This window comes from Orcinus orca, chromosome 19 (assembly GCF_937001465.1).
Source record: "Orcinus orca chromosome 19, mOrcOrc1.1, whole genome shotgun sequence".
Classification (NCBI taxonomy): Eukaryota; Metazoa; Chordata; class Mammalia; order Artiodactyla; family Delphinidae; genus Orcinus; species Orcinus orca.
In genome coordinates, this window is record NC_064577.1 from 35,886,100 (window position 1) to 35,903,225 (window position 17,126).

The following is a 17,126-nucleotide window of genomic DNA, read 5'->3' on the forward strand; positions in this document are numbered from 1 at the left end:
GAAGTAGCTAAGGGGAGTGGGTATGGGAGAAATTTGTGGAAGGAGTAAGTTGGACAGTTAAAGTACAAGAACGAAGCATATAAACAAAAAGGGGATTTCTTATCAGGATGAGAATATGTACGTTGGAAGCAGGTCGCCGGAGGGTCCAGCTTGTGATGCTCTCCTTCCCCTTTCTGTGTGAGACCTGGGTATCTGGACGGTCACCGGCCTCGCAGCCTGCAGGGTTTTTACTGCAGGTGCACCGTTGGAAGGCCGCACTGCAGAAGGCCCTGCAGGAGACGGCCGGTCCCCGTTTCAGCCACTGCACCTCGGTTATGACTCAAAGAATCCTAAGAGCTGGTTTAGAAAAAAGAGGAAACTCACTTCTAAAACTCACATGGACTGGGCTGGACCAGATCTAAACTCTGCTGGAACCATGTTGACAAAGGTTCGTAGAACTGGAAGGTCACCCTTTGAAGTCAGCCTCTTTCCTTGGCCGCCCCACATGGCTTGTGGGATCTTAGTTCCCCGACCAGGGATCAAACCCGCATCCCCTGTATTGCAAGGCAGATTCTTAACCACTGGACTACCAGGGAAGTACATATATATATATATATATATATAACTTTTACAAACAAAATTAAATAGTTTTTTTCTATTGTGGAAGTATTTATAAGATCTCCAGATAAATTCAAGTACTGCAAGAAAGGCATAAAGCCAGGTTTAGGGCATCTGCCCTCGAAGGCACCGCCTCCCTCTGAACAATCCAGTGACCTCATCCAGTCATTCTGTTAGAGTTCATTTTCCACTTGCTGTGGTCTGGTTTTGCAAAGAAGAAAACGGTTTTCTTTACACAGAGAGATTAAGAACAAGTTTATCTGTAGTTTTGGTACTCGAACAGGGGACCAAACCACAGCTGCTTCTAAAACCAACCCTATGTCATCCTTATCTGATGGTTTAGTATTTGGAAGTCTCTGGGGCTTTTGGTGAGGGGGGCGGGGTGGGGGGAGTTTAATCACTTACCCGATTTGTGGTTTGGAGAAGAACAGAGATCTCCCTTTTGGTTTAGGAGGTGGTTGGCTTTAGAGGCTATGGCAAGTACATGTACTTGAGAGTCACCCACGTCCTCCTGAATAACATTAGTCGATTTCTATGGTGTTTCCTTTCCCCCACCCTGAACCTTAAAGTGAATCAGATTATTACTAATTTCCAGTGTTGCAATAGTTAAAGATGAGTGGGGACATTGGGATGTTGAAAGACCAGGATCGGGCATGACTGTGTTCAAAGGCATCAAGACTTCTAAACTCTCATTCTCATGTGGGTTTTGAGCACGTTTTGATTGGTTGGGGGCCGGAAGAATCTACAGTAAAGCGTGAGGAGAGGTGAGGGCCTGCTAAGCCATGGATCGTCATGCTTCTGAGCTACAGGGCACATCCAACCCAGTCTTCTTTTTTTTTTTTTAATAAATTTATTTATTTATTTATTTTTGGCTGCATTGGGTCTTCGTTGCTACGCGCCAGCGTTCTCTAGTTGCGGCGAGCATGGGCTACTCTTCGTTGCGGTGTGCAGGCTTCTCATCGCGGTGGCTTCTCTTGTTGTAGAGCACGGGCTTCTAGGCGCACGGGCTTCAGTAGTTGTGGCACGTGGGCTCAGTAGTTGTGGCTCACGGGCTCTAGAGCGCAGGCTCAGTAGTTGTGGCGCACAGGCTTAGTTGCTCTGCGGCATGTGGGATCTTCCCGGACCAGGGCTCAAACCCGTGTCCCCTGCATTGGCAGGCGGATTTTTAACCACTGTGCCACCAGGGAAGTCCCTAACCCAGTCTTCTTACTTTATAGAATCAGAAGCTGATGCCCAGAGAAGTTTAATGACTTGCTCAGAGCCCAAACCAGGACACATATTCCTGTGGCCTGTCTCATTGTCTTTCAGCTTCCCTGGTCCAAAAAACATCTGTTGAGCATGTGCCAGGCTCATGGGGATACCTTGGGGGTTTTTTACTTGGAGTTTAAGTTTTTTTGTTTTTGTTTTTTGGCTGTGCCACTCAACATGTGGGATTTTTAGTTCACCAACCAGGGAACAAACCCGCGCCCTCAACAGTGAAAGCGCAGAGTCCTAACCACTGGACCTCCAGAGAATTCCCTTAACTTGGAGTTTAAAGGATGATTAGCAGGTTTTGGGGTTGCATGAACATAGGATAGGCCAAGGAGTGAGCAGAAGGCCTGAGCAGGGAAGTGTGGGCTCAGAATCTTAAGGAACTGCTCTGGGCACGGCCCGGGCTTGCTGCCAGGTCAGCTTCTGGAAGGCAGAGTCATGGAACCTGCCGTCTTTCCCCCGGTATTACACTGTTTCTCTGCTAGATGGTAAACTCCTTGAAGGCAGGAGTCTTATAGGCCTTGAGGCTCCATCACCTCATGCAAAACAGGACCCTTCTTTCTGTGTATCTGTAGGAGAAAAGAGTCCAGTGTGGGGTGGGGTTGAAATAGGTGAACCAGCAAGTTAGTTGGATGTAGAAGAGTCAGTCAACAGGAAGAAGTGTGAACCACGGAGTGCCTGGAAGAGACTGATAAATACTGCATGTGCTTGCCAACCTGCCTGAGGAACGTGAGCCTGTGATCCGGGACTAAACGTTGATCCCTGAGGTTAGTGCCCACTGGATTTCTGCCACCTGTAGCAAAACTAGCCCTGGAAGTGACTGCAGGTACTGCAGAGAGGGAGCCCCCCGGAGAGGAAAAAGAGAGGAGGGGGCCTGCTTCACTCCTTCCGAGGGGACTTTGTGATCCCGTGCGTGGTGTCTGGACAGAGAAGTCGCTCAGAGGAGGGGTCTCGAAAGCTAGAGACCTTGCGTTGGAGGTTGTTCTATAGGCCACATTTCACCACAAAACCAGCATTGTTGGGCCTCCCTGGTGGCACAGTGGTTGAGATGCAGGGGACACGGGTTCGTGTCCCGGTCCGGGAAGATCCCACATGCCGTGGAGCGGTTAGGCCCGTGAGCCATGGCCGCTGAGCCTGCGCGTCCAGAGCCTGTGCTCCGCAACGGGAGAGGCCACAACAGTGAGAGGCCTGCGTATCGCAAAAAAAAAAAAAAAAAAAGAAGCCAGCATTGTTAAACTCCCCCACGAAGTTTCAGCGTGTTATGCTCTTGTTCAGCTGTAAACCGGCTAAGCAACACTAGTCTGACGTTAGTATCAATGAAAACACCAGAAAAGACTCACCTGGGGTGTGAACACAGGCTGGTATATCTAACGCTTGGCTTCGAGGAGCGTTTTTCCCTCCGATCTGCTTTTACACCCGTGTGAACAGCGTGCCCTCCTGCTCTTTCTGTGAGCTGCAGAGGAAACAAATAAAACATGGATTTTGTGGCTCACTCCATACAAGTACACACTCGGCCTTCTTTTTTATTTTGCCACATGGCGCGGCTTTCAGTATCTTTGTTCCCTGACCGGGGAGCGAACCTGTGTCCCCTGTAGTGGAAGCGCGAAGTCCTAACCACTGGACCGCCAGGGAATTCCACACACACTCGGCCTTCTGTCTGCTTCCCCAGCCCCTCCTTGTCCCATTCCCCGCTCTGCTTTCTCTCTCCAGCAGCACTGGTCTGATAGGTCCTCGAACACAGCAAATTATTTTCAGTCTCAGGACTTTCACATAGGCTGTTTCCTCTGCCCAGGAAGTTCTTCCCTTCCTTCTCCCGTTCCTGTAGATCTTAACTCAGATGTTATTCCTTCAGAAAAACCATTGACGCTGTGATCCACACCCCCTCACATGAGACCAGATTGGCTTCTCCTTTTATTCTCTTATGGTCTCTTTCATAGCACTTACTGCAATTTGCTATTCTGTTTGTGTGACATTTTTACTGCTGTGATCCCTTATTAGAGTATAAGCTCCATGAGGGCAAGAATCAGATCACTGTTGTGATTAGATCCTAGGGTCTTACACAACTCTTGATTAATCAGCCTCACAAGAACTGACACTTATGTGATGCTCACTGTACACTAAGAGCTTTACATATATTAACTCATTACGCATATTAACTCAACACTCCTTTGAAGTCGGTATTATTGTTGTCCCCCATTTTACAGGTGAGAAAACCAAGGCACAGGGAGGTAAGTGACTGCCCTTCTAGCAGCCACATTATATTGCCCAGGCACTAAAAATGAAACTTAACAAGTATATGTTGAATTGTTCAGCATCTTCAGAAAATGAGGGCGACTACGTAAGTGAGTTTCCAGGTAATTCAAATACAGTCCTAGAACTTGTAACGTAGTACCATTTGGTGAAAACCTCTTCAGCAGTTATACTCTTCTTCCTTCTTAAACACCACAAGCCAAACCTATTTTAACCTTGTCTTAATTATTCTAGATTGTCAGCACCCGCTCTTACACTATCGCTGTCTGCCCACCAGAGTAAGAGATGGGGAACAATTGAGGTCTGGGGCAGAGTGGATAATCAGGTTTTGAGTTTTGTTTACTTTCTGATGGTATCTTTGGCCAGCACCAATTTTTTTTAATAAAATGATCTTCCCTAATATTTACATGACTCTTGTCTTTGACATTCTTAATATTTATTTTTCTTTCCAAGCATTCAAAGGGATATTGCTGTTCCTTAGTTTTCAAAAAAAAGATTTGGAAGCTTAGCCACCTTGCCCCACAGTTCAGATACCCACGGAAGCCAGTCTTCTGACCTGGAGAAGTTGGCATTGAGATTGGGTGACCTCCAGATGAGGCAGAAGACTGACAGGGACGGCGACTTTACGAAGAGAGGTCCCTGGGAGAATGGAGCCTGTTGGTGGTAGGGCATGTCCTGTTGAAGCCTGTCCCCTCCCCTCTCCTGGCCCTGGACAGCCGTTTTTCCTTTCTCCAGAGGGAGTTCTGTCCTTCTTGGTGTCTGGAAGGGATTCCTCCTTGAACCCAAAGGCGTGGTATCTCCTTGCTGGTAATTCTTTCCTGCTCCTGTTTCCCTCCTACCCTTGATGAGCTGGAGGAAGCAGCATCCTTCCATCTCAGCCAGTTTCTCAGTCCTCAGTTTTCACACCACAACTCCATAGGTTTGGTTGTGCCAACAGTCTTCCAACCAGTTTCTGACGCTTTCCTGTCTCTGTCCAAGTGTGTGAAAGTTGCATTGAGATGTTTACATTTGCCTCTCAGAGGAGCCTGGAAAATAGAAACCTATGCTGAGGGACTTCCCTGGTGGTGCAGTGGTTAAGAATCCGCCTGCCAATGTGGGGGACATGGGTTCGAGCCCTGGTCCGGGAAGATCCCACATGCCGCAGAGCAACTAAGCACGTGCATCACAACTGCTGAGGCCCGCGTGGCTAGAGCCCGTGCTCTGCAACGAGAGGAGCCACCGCAATGAGAAGACCGCGCACCGCAGCAAAGAGTAGACCCCGCTCGCTGCAACTAGAGAAAGCCTGTGCGCAGCAGTGAAGACCCAATGCAGCCAAAAATAAATAAATTTATTTAAAAAAATAAGGAAACCTATGCTGAGATTATGGAAATCCTGTGGCATGAGATTTTATTTTTTCTTATTTATTTATTCAAAATTTGTTTTATTGAAGTATAGTTGATTTACGATGTTATGTTAGTTTCTACTGTACAGAAGAGTGATTCAGTTATATATATACTTTTTTCATATTCTTTTCCATTATGGTTTATCACAGGATATTGAATATAGTTCCCTGTGCTATACAGTAGGATCTTGTTGTTTATAAGATTTTCTTTCCCATGAAAAAGTCAATATTCAGACCCATATTTCCTTCTTTTTTTTCGAGCATCTTATTCCTGCTAAGTGAAGCAGTCACAGCTCACTGCGTGAGGCTCATTGGTGTATGTATGTCATTAAAATGGTCCTTGCTGTTCAAAGCTAGACCTTGTTGTCCCATGCTAATCAGTAATGTGCGTTTCCTTGGCACTGGCATGAAAAGAATGACTCGCTTCATCAAAGGAATGGGCAATGGCCACTGTATCATCATCATCATCAAAGAGCACTTTTTTTTAAGCCTTTAGAACTGGGCTGGATAAATGTATTGCAGGAATTTTTTTTTATGGTGGCTAAGTCTGTGACCTTTGACTTTCTGTGATGTTATCCCCGCCCACTTAGATCTACAGTGAGATCTCAGGAATTTTTATCCAGAGCATTTTTTTAAAGACCCCACCCTGTATAATTCACAGTGCCTTTTGGCATATTGGGTGTCTGTGTAGAATCTACAAATGACCAATTTGGTGTCTCATCCAAAAGATCCTACCCCCATATCAGAGGAGAGTGCTGATCTCCATCTGCCCCAGCAGGACAGCTCAGCAGGGTTGAGCCCCAGGCCTCAAGTAATTGAAGCTTATGTTTCTCAGAGAGCCATGATTTAAAGCAGTGAAATTACAGTGTGGTGTAGTGGGCAGAGGTCCAGAAGGGGAAGCAGAGACCGTGGCTCCAGTCCTGTGTCTACAGTTAAGTGTCCGTGGCGCCTTGGGATAGTCACTTCACCTCTCTGGACCTTGACTTCCTCCTCTGTGAACTGAGAGGTTTGGGTAAGGTGATCTGCAGTTATTTTCATCTCTGAAGTTACGTATCCCAGAAGCTGTAAACAGCCCTTCCTGTTTGATCTGGGGCAGGTGGCGTGGTGGACTGGGCCAGCAGGGCAGTGGGTAATCTTCAGATGTACTTCAGACAGTGGGGATTCTGGCTAGGGCGAGTCAGTCTGGCCAGGTAGCTCAACTTCAGCCATATTTCATAGTGTTTGACTCCCATTATAAAGCTCGGCAACATCTGGCAAGCATAGGTGGCAATTATGTCACAAATGCAGTTGTTTGTAGATAATTTTTATTTAACTAGAGCATTTATCCACTTTCTACTCAACCCCTTCCATTCCCCATCCCCCCAAAAGAAATCTCTCACCAAGTGTAAAGAGCAAAATTGACAGTTTCAGATTAGTTGCTATTATCAGGACTGAAAAATTTGGTATCTAATTGAGTCTTTTCTTCTTCCCCTTGGGGTTTTTGTATGAAGACTTCCTAATAATAGGTTTAACTGCAGTTGAATAAACATGCTCAAATGGATCAAATCTGGCTTTTTGTAAGGCAGGTAGTCCCTTTATGAATTTACGGTCTAAGTTAGACCTTTACTAGTGTAGTTTGTTTACGATGCTACTCCATTAAGGTAAGTGAGCCTAATAGGTTTCTCAGTTTTTACAAGGCCTGAATTGCTGCTGTTTCCCTGCAATGAAGACAACAAAATAATAGTGGCAAGATGCGCATTCTAAATCGCAACCTCAGGGCTTCCCTGGTGGTCCAGTGGTTAAGACTCCATGCCTCCACTGCAGGGGTCACAGGTTCAATCCCTGGTCAGGGAACTAAGATCCCACTTGCTTCATGGTATGGCCAAAAAAAAAAAAAAAAACTCAACCACTAAATGATGGTGAAACCTTGGGTTTTAGTTTTTTTTAATTATTATTAATTAATTAATTTATTTATTTTATTTTTGGCTGTGTTGGATCTTCATTGCTGCACACAGGCTTTCTCTAGTTGTGGTGAGCAGGGGCTACCCCTCGTTGCTGTGCACAGGCTTCTTATTGTGGTGGCTTCTCTTGTTGTGGAGCACGGGCTCTAGACCCGTGGGCTTCAGTAGTTGTGACATACAGGCTCAGTAGTTGTGGCTCATGGGTTCTAGAGTGCAGGCTCAGTAGTTGTGACTCATGGGCTTAGCTGCTCCGCAGCATGTGGGATCTTCCCGGACCAGGGCTCGAACCCGTGTCCCATGCATTGGCAGGCGGAGTCTTAACCACTGTGCCACCAGGGAAGTCCCTGGGTTTTAGTTTTAATATTATAAAATGCTTGAGGGGGCTTCCCTGGTGGCGCAGTGGTTGAGAGTCTGCCTCCAATGCAGGGGACACGGGTTCGAGCCCTGGTCCGGGAAGATCCCACATGCCACGGAGCAGCTAGGCCCGTGAGCCATGATTACTGAGCCTGCGCGTCTGGAGCCTGTGCTCCGCGACAAGAGAGGCCGCGATAGTGAGAGGCCCGCGCACCGCAATGAAGAGTGGCCCCCACTTGCCGCAAATGGAGAAAGCCCTCGCGCAGAAACGAAGACCCAACACAGCCATAAATAAATAAATAAATAATTTTAAAAATTTAAAAAATAATAATAATAAATAAAATAAAATGCTTGAGGACCTTAGGGATGTGATGCCACCCTAAGAACGAGGGCTTGGTTCCTTGTGGTGAAAGGTCTCCTGTAGCGCCTTTCATGCCCAAGTGTATTTCCTCCTCCCTTGGTGTCGATATAAGTTGACGGCAGAGAGACCGTGAAGACAAATGGAACTGCCAGCTGCTTGAACTTAGACTCTTAGCCTGGGGCCCCAGAACCAGTTGGGGAAGTATCTTCACCTGTTGTGAAATTAGCATACCTTTGCTCTCAGGAATAAAGTGGACTGTTTGAGGAACCTTTTATCAGACCCATTAAAGGAGTAGCCTGAACCACTGAAGAATTGTTAGCTGTCTTGGGTGGTGGTGGATTACACCACATGCAAGAATTGCCACAAATACTAGTTTAACTCTCTCAGTTGCTTAGTTTGGAAACCACACAGTGCTGTTCAGTTAGGCCCTGACCTTTACTGCATCCCAACCAGATACCTGACTCCCATCCAAAGCAAATGTCATGGTTACCTTTATTGACCTAGTATCAGGAAACACAGCAGCCGATGGGCTGATTAAAAGGAACTATATGGTTGATAGATTATTGCTGACCTACACACAGGTAAACAAAGTGTAACAGGGTTTGGAATGATTTTGTAATAGATTGAAATCGTTAAGACGTAGACACAATTAAGTCTCTTAGTATCACCAGTGTTTTAATTCCGTTCTTAATCTTTAGTCTACTGAACTAGGATAAACCCAATGAGGTTTCTGTGTCACTCTGTACAGATGACTGTACAGAAGTCTCCACGTTTGGAGCGGAGTGCTTTACTCTTGGGTCAGGTGTGTAAATGAGACGGGGAGTGGGGAGCAGGGTTTGATTAGAATAAAAATCTTCGTCATATCTGTCTAATCAGGCCTTTACCTAAGATACCTTCAAAGGAAGGCCTTTGGGAGCTGCTAGTTTAGCCTGCTGTCCTGGTCATTTATGAGGCGTACACTCATGTAGGCTGTATTTCTCAACAAGGGACCATTATGTAATGGGTGTGTGCTAGCATTTACTGGGTACGGATTTCAATCTTATGCTGCTTTGGTGAATTCTTGGTAGTTTTTTGGCCATCATTGAGCACAGTCTTCTGCCATGTGGCCAGATGGCATTAGAATGCTTGGTAGTTGTGTGATGCAACCAGAATTGCAAATGGCCAGGTTTTGCTGGAGTTTATAGGCTGAAGTAGATGATATGGCTGCAAATAGAATTGTAGATACAGATGTCCTTTTTCTGAATGTCGTTTAGTGCCTACCGAGGGACTGTGTTACATAATACTATTTTGAGGAACTTCGTGCTGAATTGCACAGGTTTCCTTTTTTTTATTTTTGGAGAGAAGCCCTTTAGGACTGGCATCCGTTATGGCACGCCAGGAAGTGTCTTACCCATACCTCTCAAAATCAGCTCACCCATCCTGCAGCTTTCAGCTGATTATAGCCAGTAGAAGGATCCAGTCTATTTGCCATTAGCCCTCACCTCTGCTTTCGTATCCATCAGAAACCTCCCTCACCACGTGCACACACGCACACGTGCAGTCTTACTTTCTCTCCCCTTTAAGGTCCTTTGCCATTGGTACGTCCCCCGGCAGAGAATGCCCTTCTAACCTCTGAGCATTATTGCTAAGGTTAATAATTATAAGCTCTGATTCCCTAGCACATTCTAATCCATTTGCAATTTATTACTCTACATTTCGTGACATGCAATTTTAATTGTTTTCAAGATTTTGCGTGTCCTAAGTAGCAAAACAAAATAGCTTGGAAATCTCTCTGATGTAATCCTTCCCTCACTTGCGTACCTGTTTTAAGTCTTACCTGTGATACCATCATGTGTATTCATCAACCAACCAGAAGTCCCCTTACTTTCGCTTTACCTCTGTAGCCCGCTGTCCAGTGGCTTTGAGCTGTGGCAGGGAGCCCCGCACTGTACAAGGCATTCTGGTTGTTGGTGGCAGGTTGTAGGTTCCAGGGATTTAGGTGCACACTACGTTGTGTAAGGATATTCTATTGGAAACATGCTAATATCCATGCTAGACTTAACACAAGTATGGTATTTATAGTTTGGAGGAATGGTTTTCTTAACCTTAAGTAAATAAAACTAAAGTGAGGCTTATACAATATAACATTGCATAATCCAATGAACACTGAAGAAAGATTAGTTAAAAAAAATAAAACAAAACACCAACAACCCCCAAAACCCCAGCCTCTCAGCTAATTCTGGAAATCAGTGTGGTACTCCTAAAAGAAAAAATATATATGTCATTTTGTTATTAGCCGGATTATTGTATTCTAATATTATTATAAATGTTTTGGTCTGTTGGAATGGAGGTAAGAAGAGGAGAAGTTTCTCAGGAAAGATTTTTATTCTAATCATTTTTACTGTTTTTACTTCTACTATGCTAATGCTGCCATATAAATTCAGCTTTTGGAGATGGACACTTGGGTTAGACCCGATCAGTTTGCACACCACCTGAGAAGTGCATGGCTCTCTTGTTCACAGTGTGGGTCTTCTCTGTGTGTGCACAACTTTTGTGTGGGGGTAGAACACACTAGTTTGGGAAATAGAAACGATACTGCGGTACTCTTCAAGTGTAGATCACTTTGGAAAGCTGGATATGAGACGTGTGTGCGTGGCCCACTTTTTCCCCTGACTTTGAGATGAAAGGTCTGTGCAAAGTTTATTAATCTTATTTCTGACCCTTGTTATTAGGTAGTCAGTTACCCTGTGGGCTGGTTCTTGAAATACCTATCTGAAATTTAAGAATTCCAATGTTTCTTTGGAAAATGCAGCCTTTTGGGAAACCTTGATGGGGAGCACAGGGCTGCCCTGTGTTCTGCCTCAGAGCAGCATGCAGCGTGCTTCCTGCTGTTCTTCCTCAGGTGCCAGAGGGTGGGTGCAGGGGAGCAGCCACTTCAGTGATAGCCTGGCAGCTGGAACCGAGCCCCGGCCTTGCTGACTCTTCTCCTCCAGCTGCTGGTGGTGAGCCACCTCTGGCCTGACCCACCCCAAGTACTAGTTCAGAAATTGGTGGGTTTGTGTTAGAGGCTTGTTTCATTTGTTTTTGTGCTACTTAAACACATATCTGTCCCTTCTGTCCATAGTGCTCTTTACTGAAGACTTTTTTCTAAACAAAGTTATCTCAGAACTTGTTTTAGAAGACTTTTTTTCTTACCTGAAGTACAAGCAGTTGAGGTCATTAATGCAGGAGCAACTGACAATTAGCTGAGTTTAGAATATTAGAGAATGAAATCGTCGGCGACTACTACCTTTTAATCATCTCTGTATGAGCAGTTGGTAGCTGCTTTCATGTCTTTGTGGGAAATGCAAAGCAAGTGGTGCATTTTATGCAGTGGTGTATCTGCTGGACTTTGGGAGATCTTGCTTTATAATCAGAACATTGAACATGAGGATCCAGCCCCGGAATTATGTTTTCACGGGAGGGAGTTCTGGCTGAGCAGGGCGGCAGTGAGGACTGTTTTTACCACGGAAGCAACACAAGTGAAATAAGCTGGTTTTACAGACACCCACTTCCCTAGCATCATCTGGTCCGAATTGCCAGGCTCCATGGTCCTCAGACAGGGCATTTCCAGAATTGTTATGTCAGGGTCACCTCGTGTGAGAGGACGTATGTGGCCAGACTTCCATGAGGACCAATTGGCTAATGGATGTCTCGTTTTAGGCTGGACTAGATTCCCTGCCACTTACCTCTACAATGTCACTGCAATTACTTTTTTAGAAGTCACTGCCGAAGCCAGGAGTGTATAACCCACTTGTTTGAAAAATGAGTCAGATTCCAGGTAATCAACTTGAAACAGATCTGCAGGATCAGCCTTTTCTCTCTGCTTTCAGGCTCTCTGGAAACTAGTTTGCATAACTCTAGGGCCTGCTGCTAATTCATCCATTGCAGGGAAAAGGGAGCACCGACAGGGTGAAGGTGATATGCAAGGTCATTATTGTGAAGCAGTGTTTTTAGATGTTTGGGTACAAATAGTTCTCAGCTGTGCTCCATATCGCACATTGCATCTAGAAGCTTATTGAAGTCACGTGAGTTATAGCAACTATATCTGAAAGCCAACATTTTCATGCTTTAAAAAACGCTGGGGGAAAAAGGCAGAAATCTTGTAGTATTAATTTGCCTGATGAGAGAATAACGCTGTTCAGAGTGGCTCGTTCTAATTTGAAAATGTCAAGACCTTCAAAGAAGAGAAAAATCTGTCGGGTTGATGGGGTTTGTGACGTGACTGCGGACATTGTGATTCATTCAGCGCTCTCAGTTGCTAAATTCAACTCCTAGCCAAACCTGGTCTTTTTGAGATTTTTTAGAAGACTGTATTAGTTACGTGATTAGTGTTTTATTTCGAGTCGCCAACCAACCATAGACAATTGCTCTTCCTGTGGTTTCCAAGGTGCTCAAACAAGGCAGGTGGCTTCTGTTTCCACGCTGGTTGTGGAGCAGCGCTGATATGTTTTAGCAACTATTGGCCCCTTTTAATAATATCAGTACTGTGATAAGATGTATTGGAGGCATTTAGTTAATTATAGTTGTACTGTAGGCTTTAACAACAGCAAAACTTTTCTATTCTGGACACACACTCTCTGACTGGGAGACCTCTGTGTTTCTAAACTTTTGTCCCTTGTTTGGTGGATATCAGTGATCAAAGGTGATCAGGTTGCCTAATATCCTGAGGCGGAAAGTGCTTCTGGAACTTAGGGGCTCGCTGAAGCTCCTTTAAATCCCAGCTTGTCTTCCACCTGCTAACTTGTCCATCTCCTTTATATTTTATGAAAACTTCATTGCATATTACATGATCATATTATAGAAAATTTAGAAAATAGAGGAGAAAAACTATGGCTTTAATTTTACAATATTTTCTTCATCTTTTTTTTTCTATAGATATATTAAAAAATAGCTGTGTGTGTGTGTGGTGGTGGGGGTGGTTAGGACTGTTTCAGTCTCAAGGGACAGAAACCTAGTTCCAATGAGTTTAAGAGGGGAATTGACTGCAAGGATTAGGTGTCCATGGGCCCAAGGACAGGAGCTTGGCCAGGCCTGAGGAGCAGTGGAGGCCAGGGCCCCTCTCCCAGCCTTTCAGCCATGTTTCTTCTCAGGCCTCTTCCTTCCTTCCTCCCTCCCTCCCTCTCTCTCTCTCTCTCTTTCTTTCTTCCTTCCTTCCTTTCTTTCTCTCTCTTTCTTCCCTCCCTCCCCCCCGTTTCTTTCTTTCCCTTCCTTCCTCCCTTCCTCCCTCTCATCCAGCGTTTTCCACGTGGCGGAAAACGTATCCGCAGAAATCTCCCAAGTTTAATTGCTTAGTACTTCAGCCACCCAGATTGTTCAACCCAATTCTGGTGTGATTCCCAAGACCTTAAAAATGGTTGTTCCTAGGGTAACTATGTGACAGGTGGAGGGGATTTCCACCTGTTGGCACCCAGATATGCATACATCTTCCCTTTTCATTTATTCAGTCTTCCACTGCCCCCGCCTGACTTCATGTGGCACCCCACATCAAGCTGCAGACCATTCCCCTTTCTCCGAGAGAGGCAGCCTTCCCACCCCTCCAAGTCCCATTTGGCTGCAGTCCTCAGTGATCGTCAGAGGGTCACTGTTCTCCAGGCCTGGTGCTCCGGGTGATGTGTGTTCCTCTGGTTCAGGTATGAGCAGGTCCAGATGAGGCTTGTCACCATCAGTACCCTGTGAACTAAAATAATTTTAAAACCCCCGAAATAGTTGGTGTACAAGACCTTTGGATTCTGACTAGGGCAGATGCTACCCTTGGGGCTTCCGTTTTCCTAGCCAGGCTGTACTGAGACTGATTTCCTCGTTGCAAAGGTGGCGTTCAAAGCAGACTCCTCTTCTTCATCCTTAAGGCTTTACATGGAGAGTAGACTCAGCGGGTAGGGGTAAGGCTTGCTGTTGTTTCCCTCATTCCAGGTGAGGAGCCCTGGTCCTGGGCAAAGTGGAGGGCGGAACTTCTTCCCCTCTAGGCCAGACACATGCAAGAGGTGAGAGGAAGTTCTGGCAGCCGCTTCGCCCCCTTGTCAGGGGGTTCCCACCTTGGAAAAGGAATGCAAGGACTGGAGTGTTTGTCCTGCCACCTCAGGCTGCCCTGGAGAGAGCCATTAATTGAACTTTCCCTTTTGAAGGATTAACTAGTGTCATCCTGGCTTTTACCAAGAGTGACCAGGTATTCTGGGATCAGGCTTCCATGCACAAGTAACCCTCCAGTCTCTATGTTCTGTGCTAAAAGCCAGCCATACTCCTATATTTTAAAAATAGCATTTGTACCAAAATTCAAACTGTCGCAGTGTAAGCAAGTTGCATTGACCTATTATTATTATTATTTTTTTTTGCGATATGCGGGCCTCTCACTGTTGTGGCCTCTCCCGTTGCAGAGCACAGGCTCCGGATGCTCAGGCTCAGCGGCCATGGCTCACGGGCCCAGCCGCTCCGCGGCATGTGGGATCTTCCCGGACCAGGGCACGAACCCGTGTCCCTTGCATGGGCAGGTGGACTCTCAACCACTGCCCCACCTTGACCTATTTTTAATTCAAGACCTACAGGAACCAGCTGATTGGTGGGACAGTATAGTGACAAAGAAAGAGAAAATCTCATTACAAGGTGGCATTGCTGAGTGGGCCCAGACCTCAAAAGGGTGTTGTCCTAGGAAACCGTACCAGCTATCACCTGCTCATGTGTGTGTACACGCACACGCACACACACACACACACACACACACACACACACAGCTGCTCCCATGGAAACCATGTGGATGAGTGTACTGTTCCTAGCAAAGCTAGAGGACGGGCAGGCCAAAAAAAAAAAAAGATCTGTCCAGTATAATTATAACCACAGTGCACATTAAATTTTGGATTCTATATTTTTCACATGATAACATAATGCAAGCATTTTTCTATATTGTAGATTCTTTCAAGTGCTATTTTAATAATTACATAATATTCCATTGACTTTGTCATAATTTGTTTCAACCATTTAGAAGTTCAGGTCTTAAAAAAAAAAAAATCGAGGTCTTTCCTGTTTTTTGTGTTTGTAAATGGGCTGTAATGAGTAACGTTGTGCAAAGAGCTTTTTCCATATCCAGAGTTATTTCTTTAGGATGTAGAAGTGGAGCTACAGGATCAGAAATATGAGTACTTTTATGCTTTCCAGAAAGGTTGCGCTAACTTATCATTTTCATTGCCAGTCAACGATGGATGAGAAAGTGAATCTCACTACCTTTGGCTATTTTCTGTAAAATTTTTTTTTTAGTTCATTAAGCATAAGAAGTACATTTTGATTTAAATTATATTTTGCTTATAAGTAAAGAATCATTTGGATCATGTTTTTTATACATTTTCTTTTATAACATGTCTCTCTCAAAATCTTGGTGTTTTATTATTATATAAACTCTTTATGAGTTTATGAGAACTGTTTTTCCTATTTTGCTTTAAATATTTCCCCCCAATTCCCTGCCTTTTAAAATTTCGTTAAGTGCGTGTGGGTGTGTGTAGGTGTGCTGGTGTTCTTGCAAGATGGAGTCTTGCAAGATAACCAGGTTTTAGAAGGTAAGATATAACCAAGAGAAGGAAGTCAGTTTGAAAGCTGAGCATACTTTCTCTGTTTCAGTGGAGGCTGGCCTTGGATTATTTCAGAATCCCCATCCCTGACGTGTTAGGCCATAAGCCCGTGTGCAGGAAGGATTGCTGCTCAGATAGAATAAAGGCAACCTGGTTCTAGTCCTGACCCAGCTGTTGTCCAAGATGTTGTCCGTCTTGTCAGTTCAGCAGCAAACCTTGATGGGAACTTAGGCTCGTCAGCCTCGGTTTCTTCATCTGTAAGGTGGTGGATTTTAGAAGGATAACTCTTGGGGTAAGGGAGGGGCCTGTCTGTGAATGTACATGCCCAAGGTGAGGACTCATATTGACCACGTAGATTCTTCTGCCTCTCATTGCAGATTTTTGGAAGTCCCAGCACTGTGACACTTCCTGAAACCTTGTTGTTTGTATCAACCCTGGACGGAAGTTTGCATGCCGTCAGCAAGAGGACAGGCTCAATCAAATGGACTTTGAAAGAAGGTAATTTAGATTTAGCCCTTGGGTAACATGGACATTTGCTCAGCTGCTTCCAAGGAAACATTCCAGAAAAAGAGAAAAACAGTTATACATTATTTAATAAAATTAAAAAGGATAATGGAGTCAAGGAGAAGAGAGGGGTTGCACTCAAAGGGTATGTTTACAGCTTGAGTTGTGATTATCCGCTAAGTGTATCAGTTGAGACAAGCTATATCTTTCTTCTTCTTATTATTATTTTGCTTCTGTCTGGATTTCATGTCTAAATGGCTCTAGGCTTTTCTATTAATAGTTCTGGCTGGTTGGTCTTTAGGAAGACATGCTGCTTTAAATTTTTTTTGAGTTCTAATGATTAGAATCTTGTAATCATAATTACAAGAAGGTATCTTCTCTAACCTCAAATTACTGATTTGTTTTTATAGAGGCTGAAATAACTGAGGGCTGTAAGATTTGACATTCATCCAAGTTGGTCACTTTATTGGCTCTTTACATCAAGGGAAGTAGAGGACTAAGCTTGTCTCTCATTTAATCTACCGTGCTTCCATTTTATGATCTTGTCTTCCTGGTGATGGTTGGCAGCCTGGAGTCCCAACAGCTGGGAAATTGTATTCAATTCCCAAACTACTCTTCCCTGATAAAAGCCAGGCAAATCCCAGGATTGGGGGCTTCAGAGTCATCTCTATTATTCAGTCCTGTCATAATTCTCCTTTGTCCCTAAATTCAGGTCTGACCGGTATGTTCTCTTTCGTCACTAATCTGTGACTCATTATTCTCATGAGCACAACAAGTGTTTTCCCTTCATTAATAAAATGTTCCAAAACAGTATTTTACATGGAAAAATATTGGTGTATATCAGAAGGTCACACATCATCTTGTCAATTCAGCAGCAAACGTTACCATCCATAGATGCTGGCAGCTGGGGTACC

At 44.8% G+C, this 17,126-nt stretch overlaps 1 protein-coding gene across 3 annotated transcripts in view; it reads left to right on the forward strand.

Moving 5' to 3' along the window:
- Positions 1 to 17,126, forward strand: part of ERN1 (endoplasmic reticulum to nucleus signaling 1) — an 82,485-nt gene that overhangs the window by 10,376 nt on the left and 54,983 nt on the right. For all 3 annotated transcript variants that reach the window (XR_004486449.2, XM_049702158.1, XM_004275634.4), the window contains exon 2: positions 16,086 to 16,206. Coding sequence is in view for 2 of the 3 variants with exons in the window: in XM_049702158.1 (XP_049558115.1) it covers positions 16,086 to 16,206 (121 nt within the window). In the remaining variant the exon portion in view is untranslated. The remainder of the gene's footprint in view (positions 1 to 16,085; positions 16,207 to 17,126) is intronic.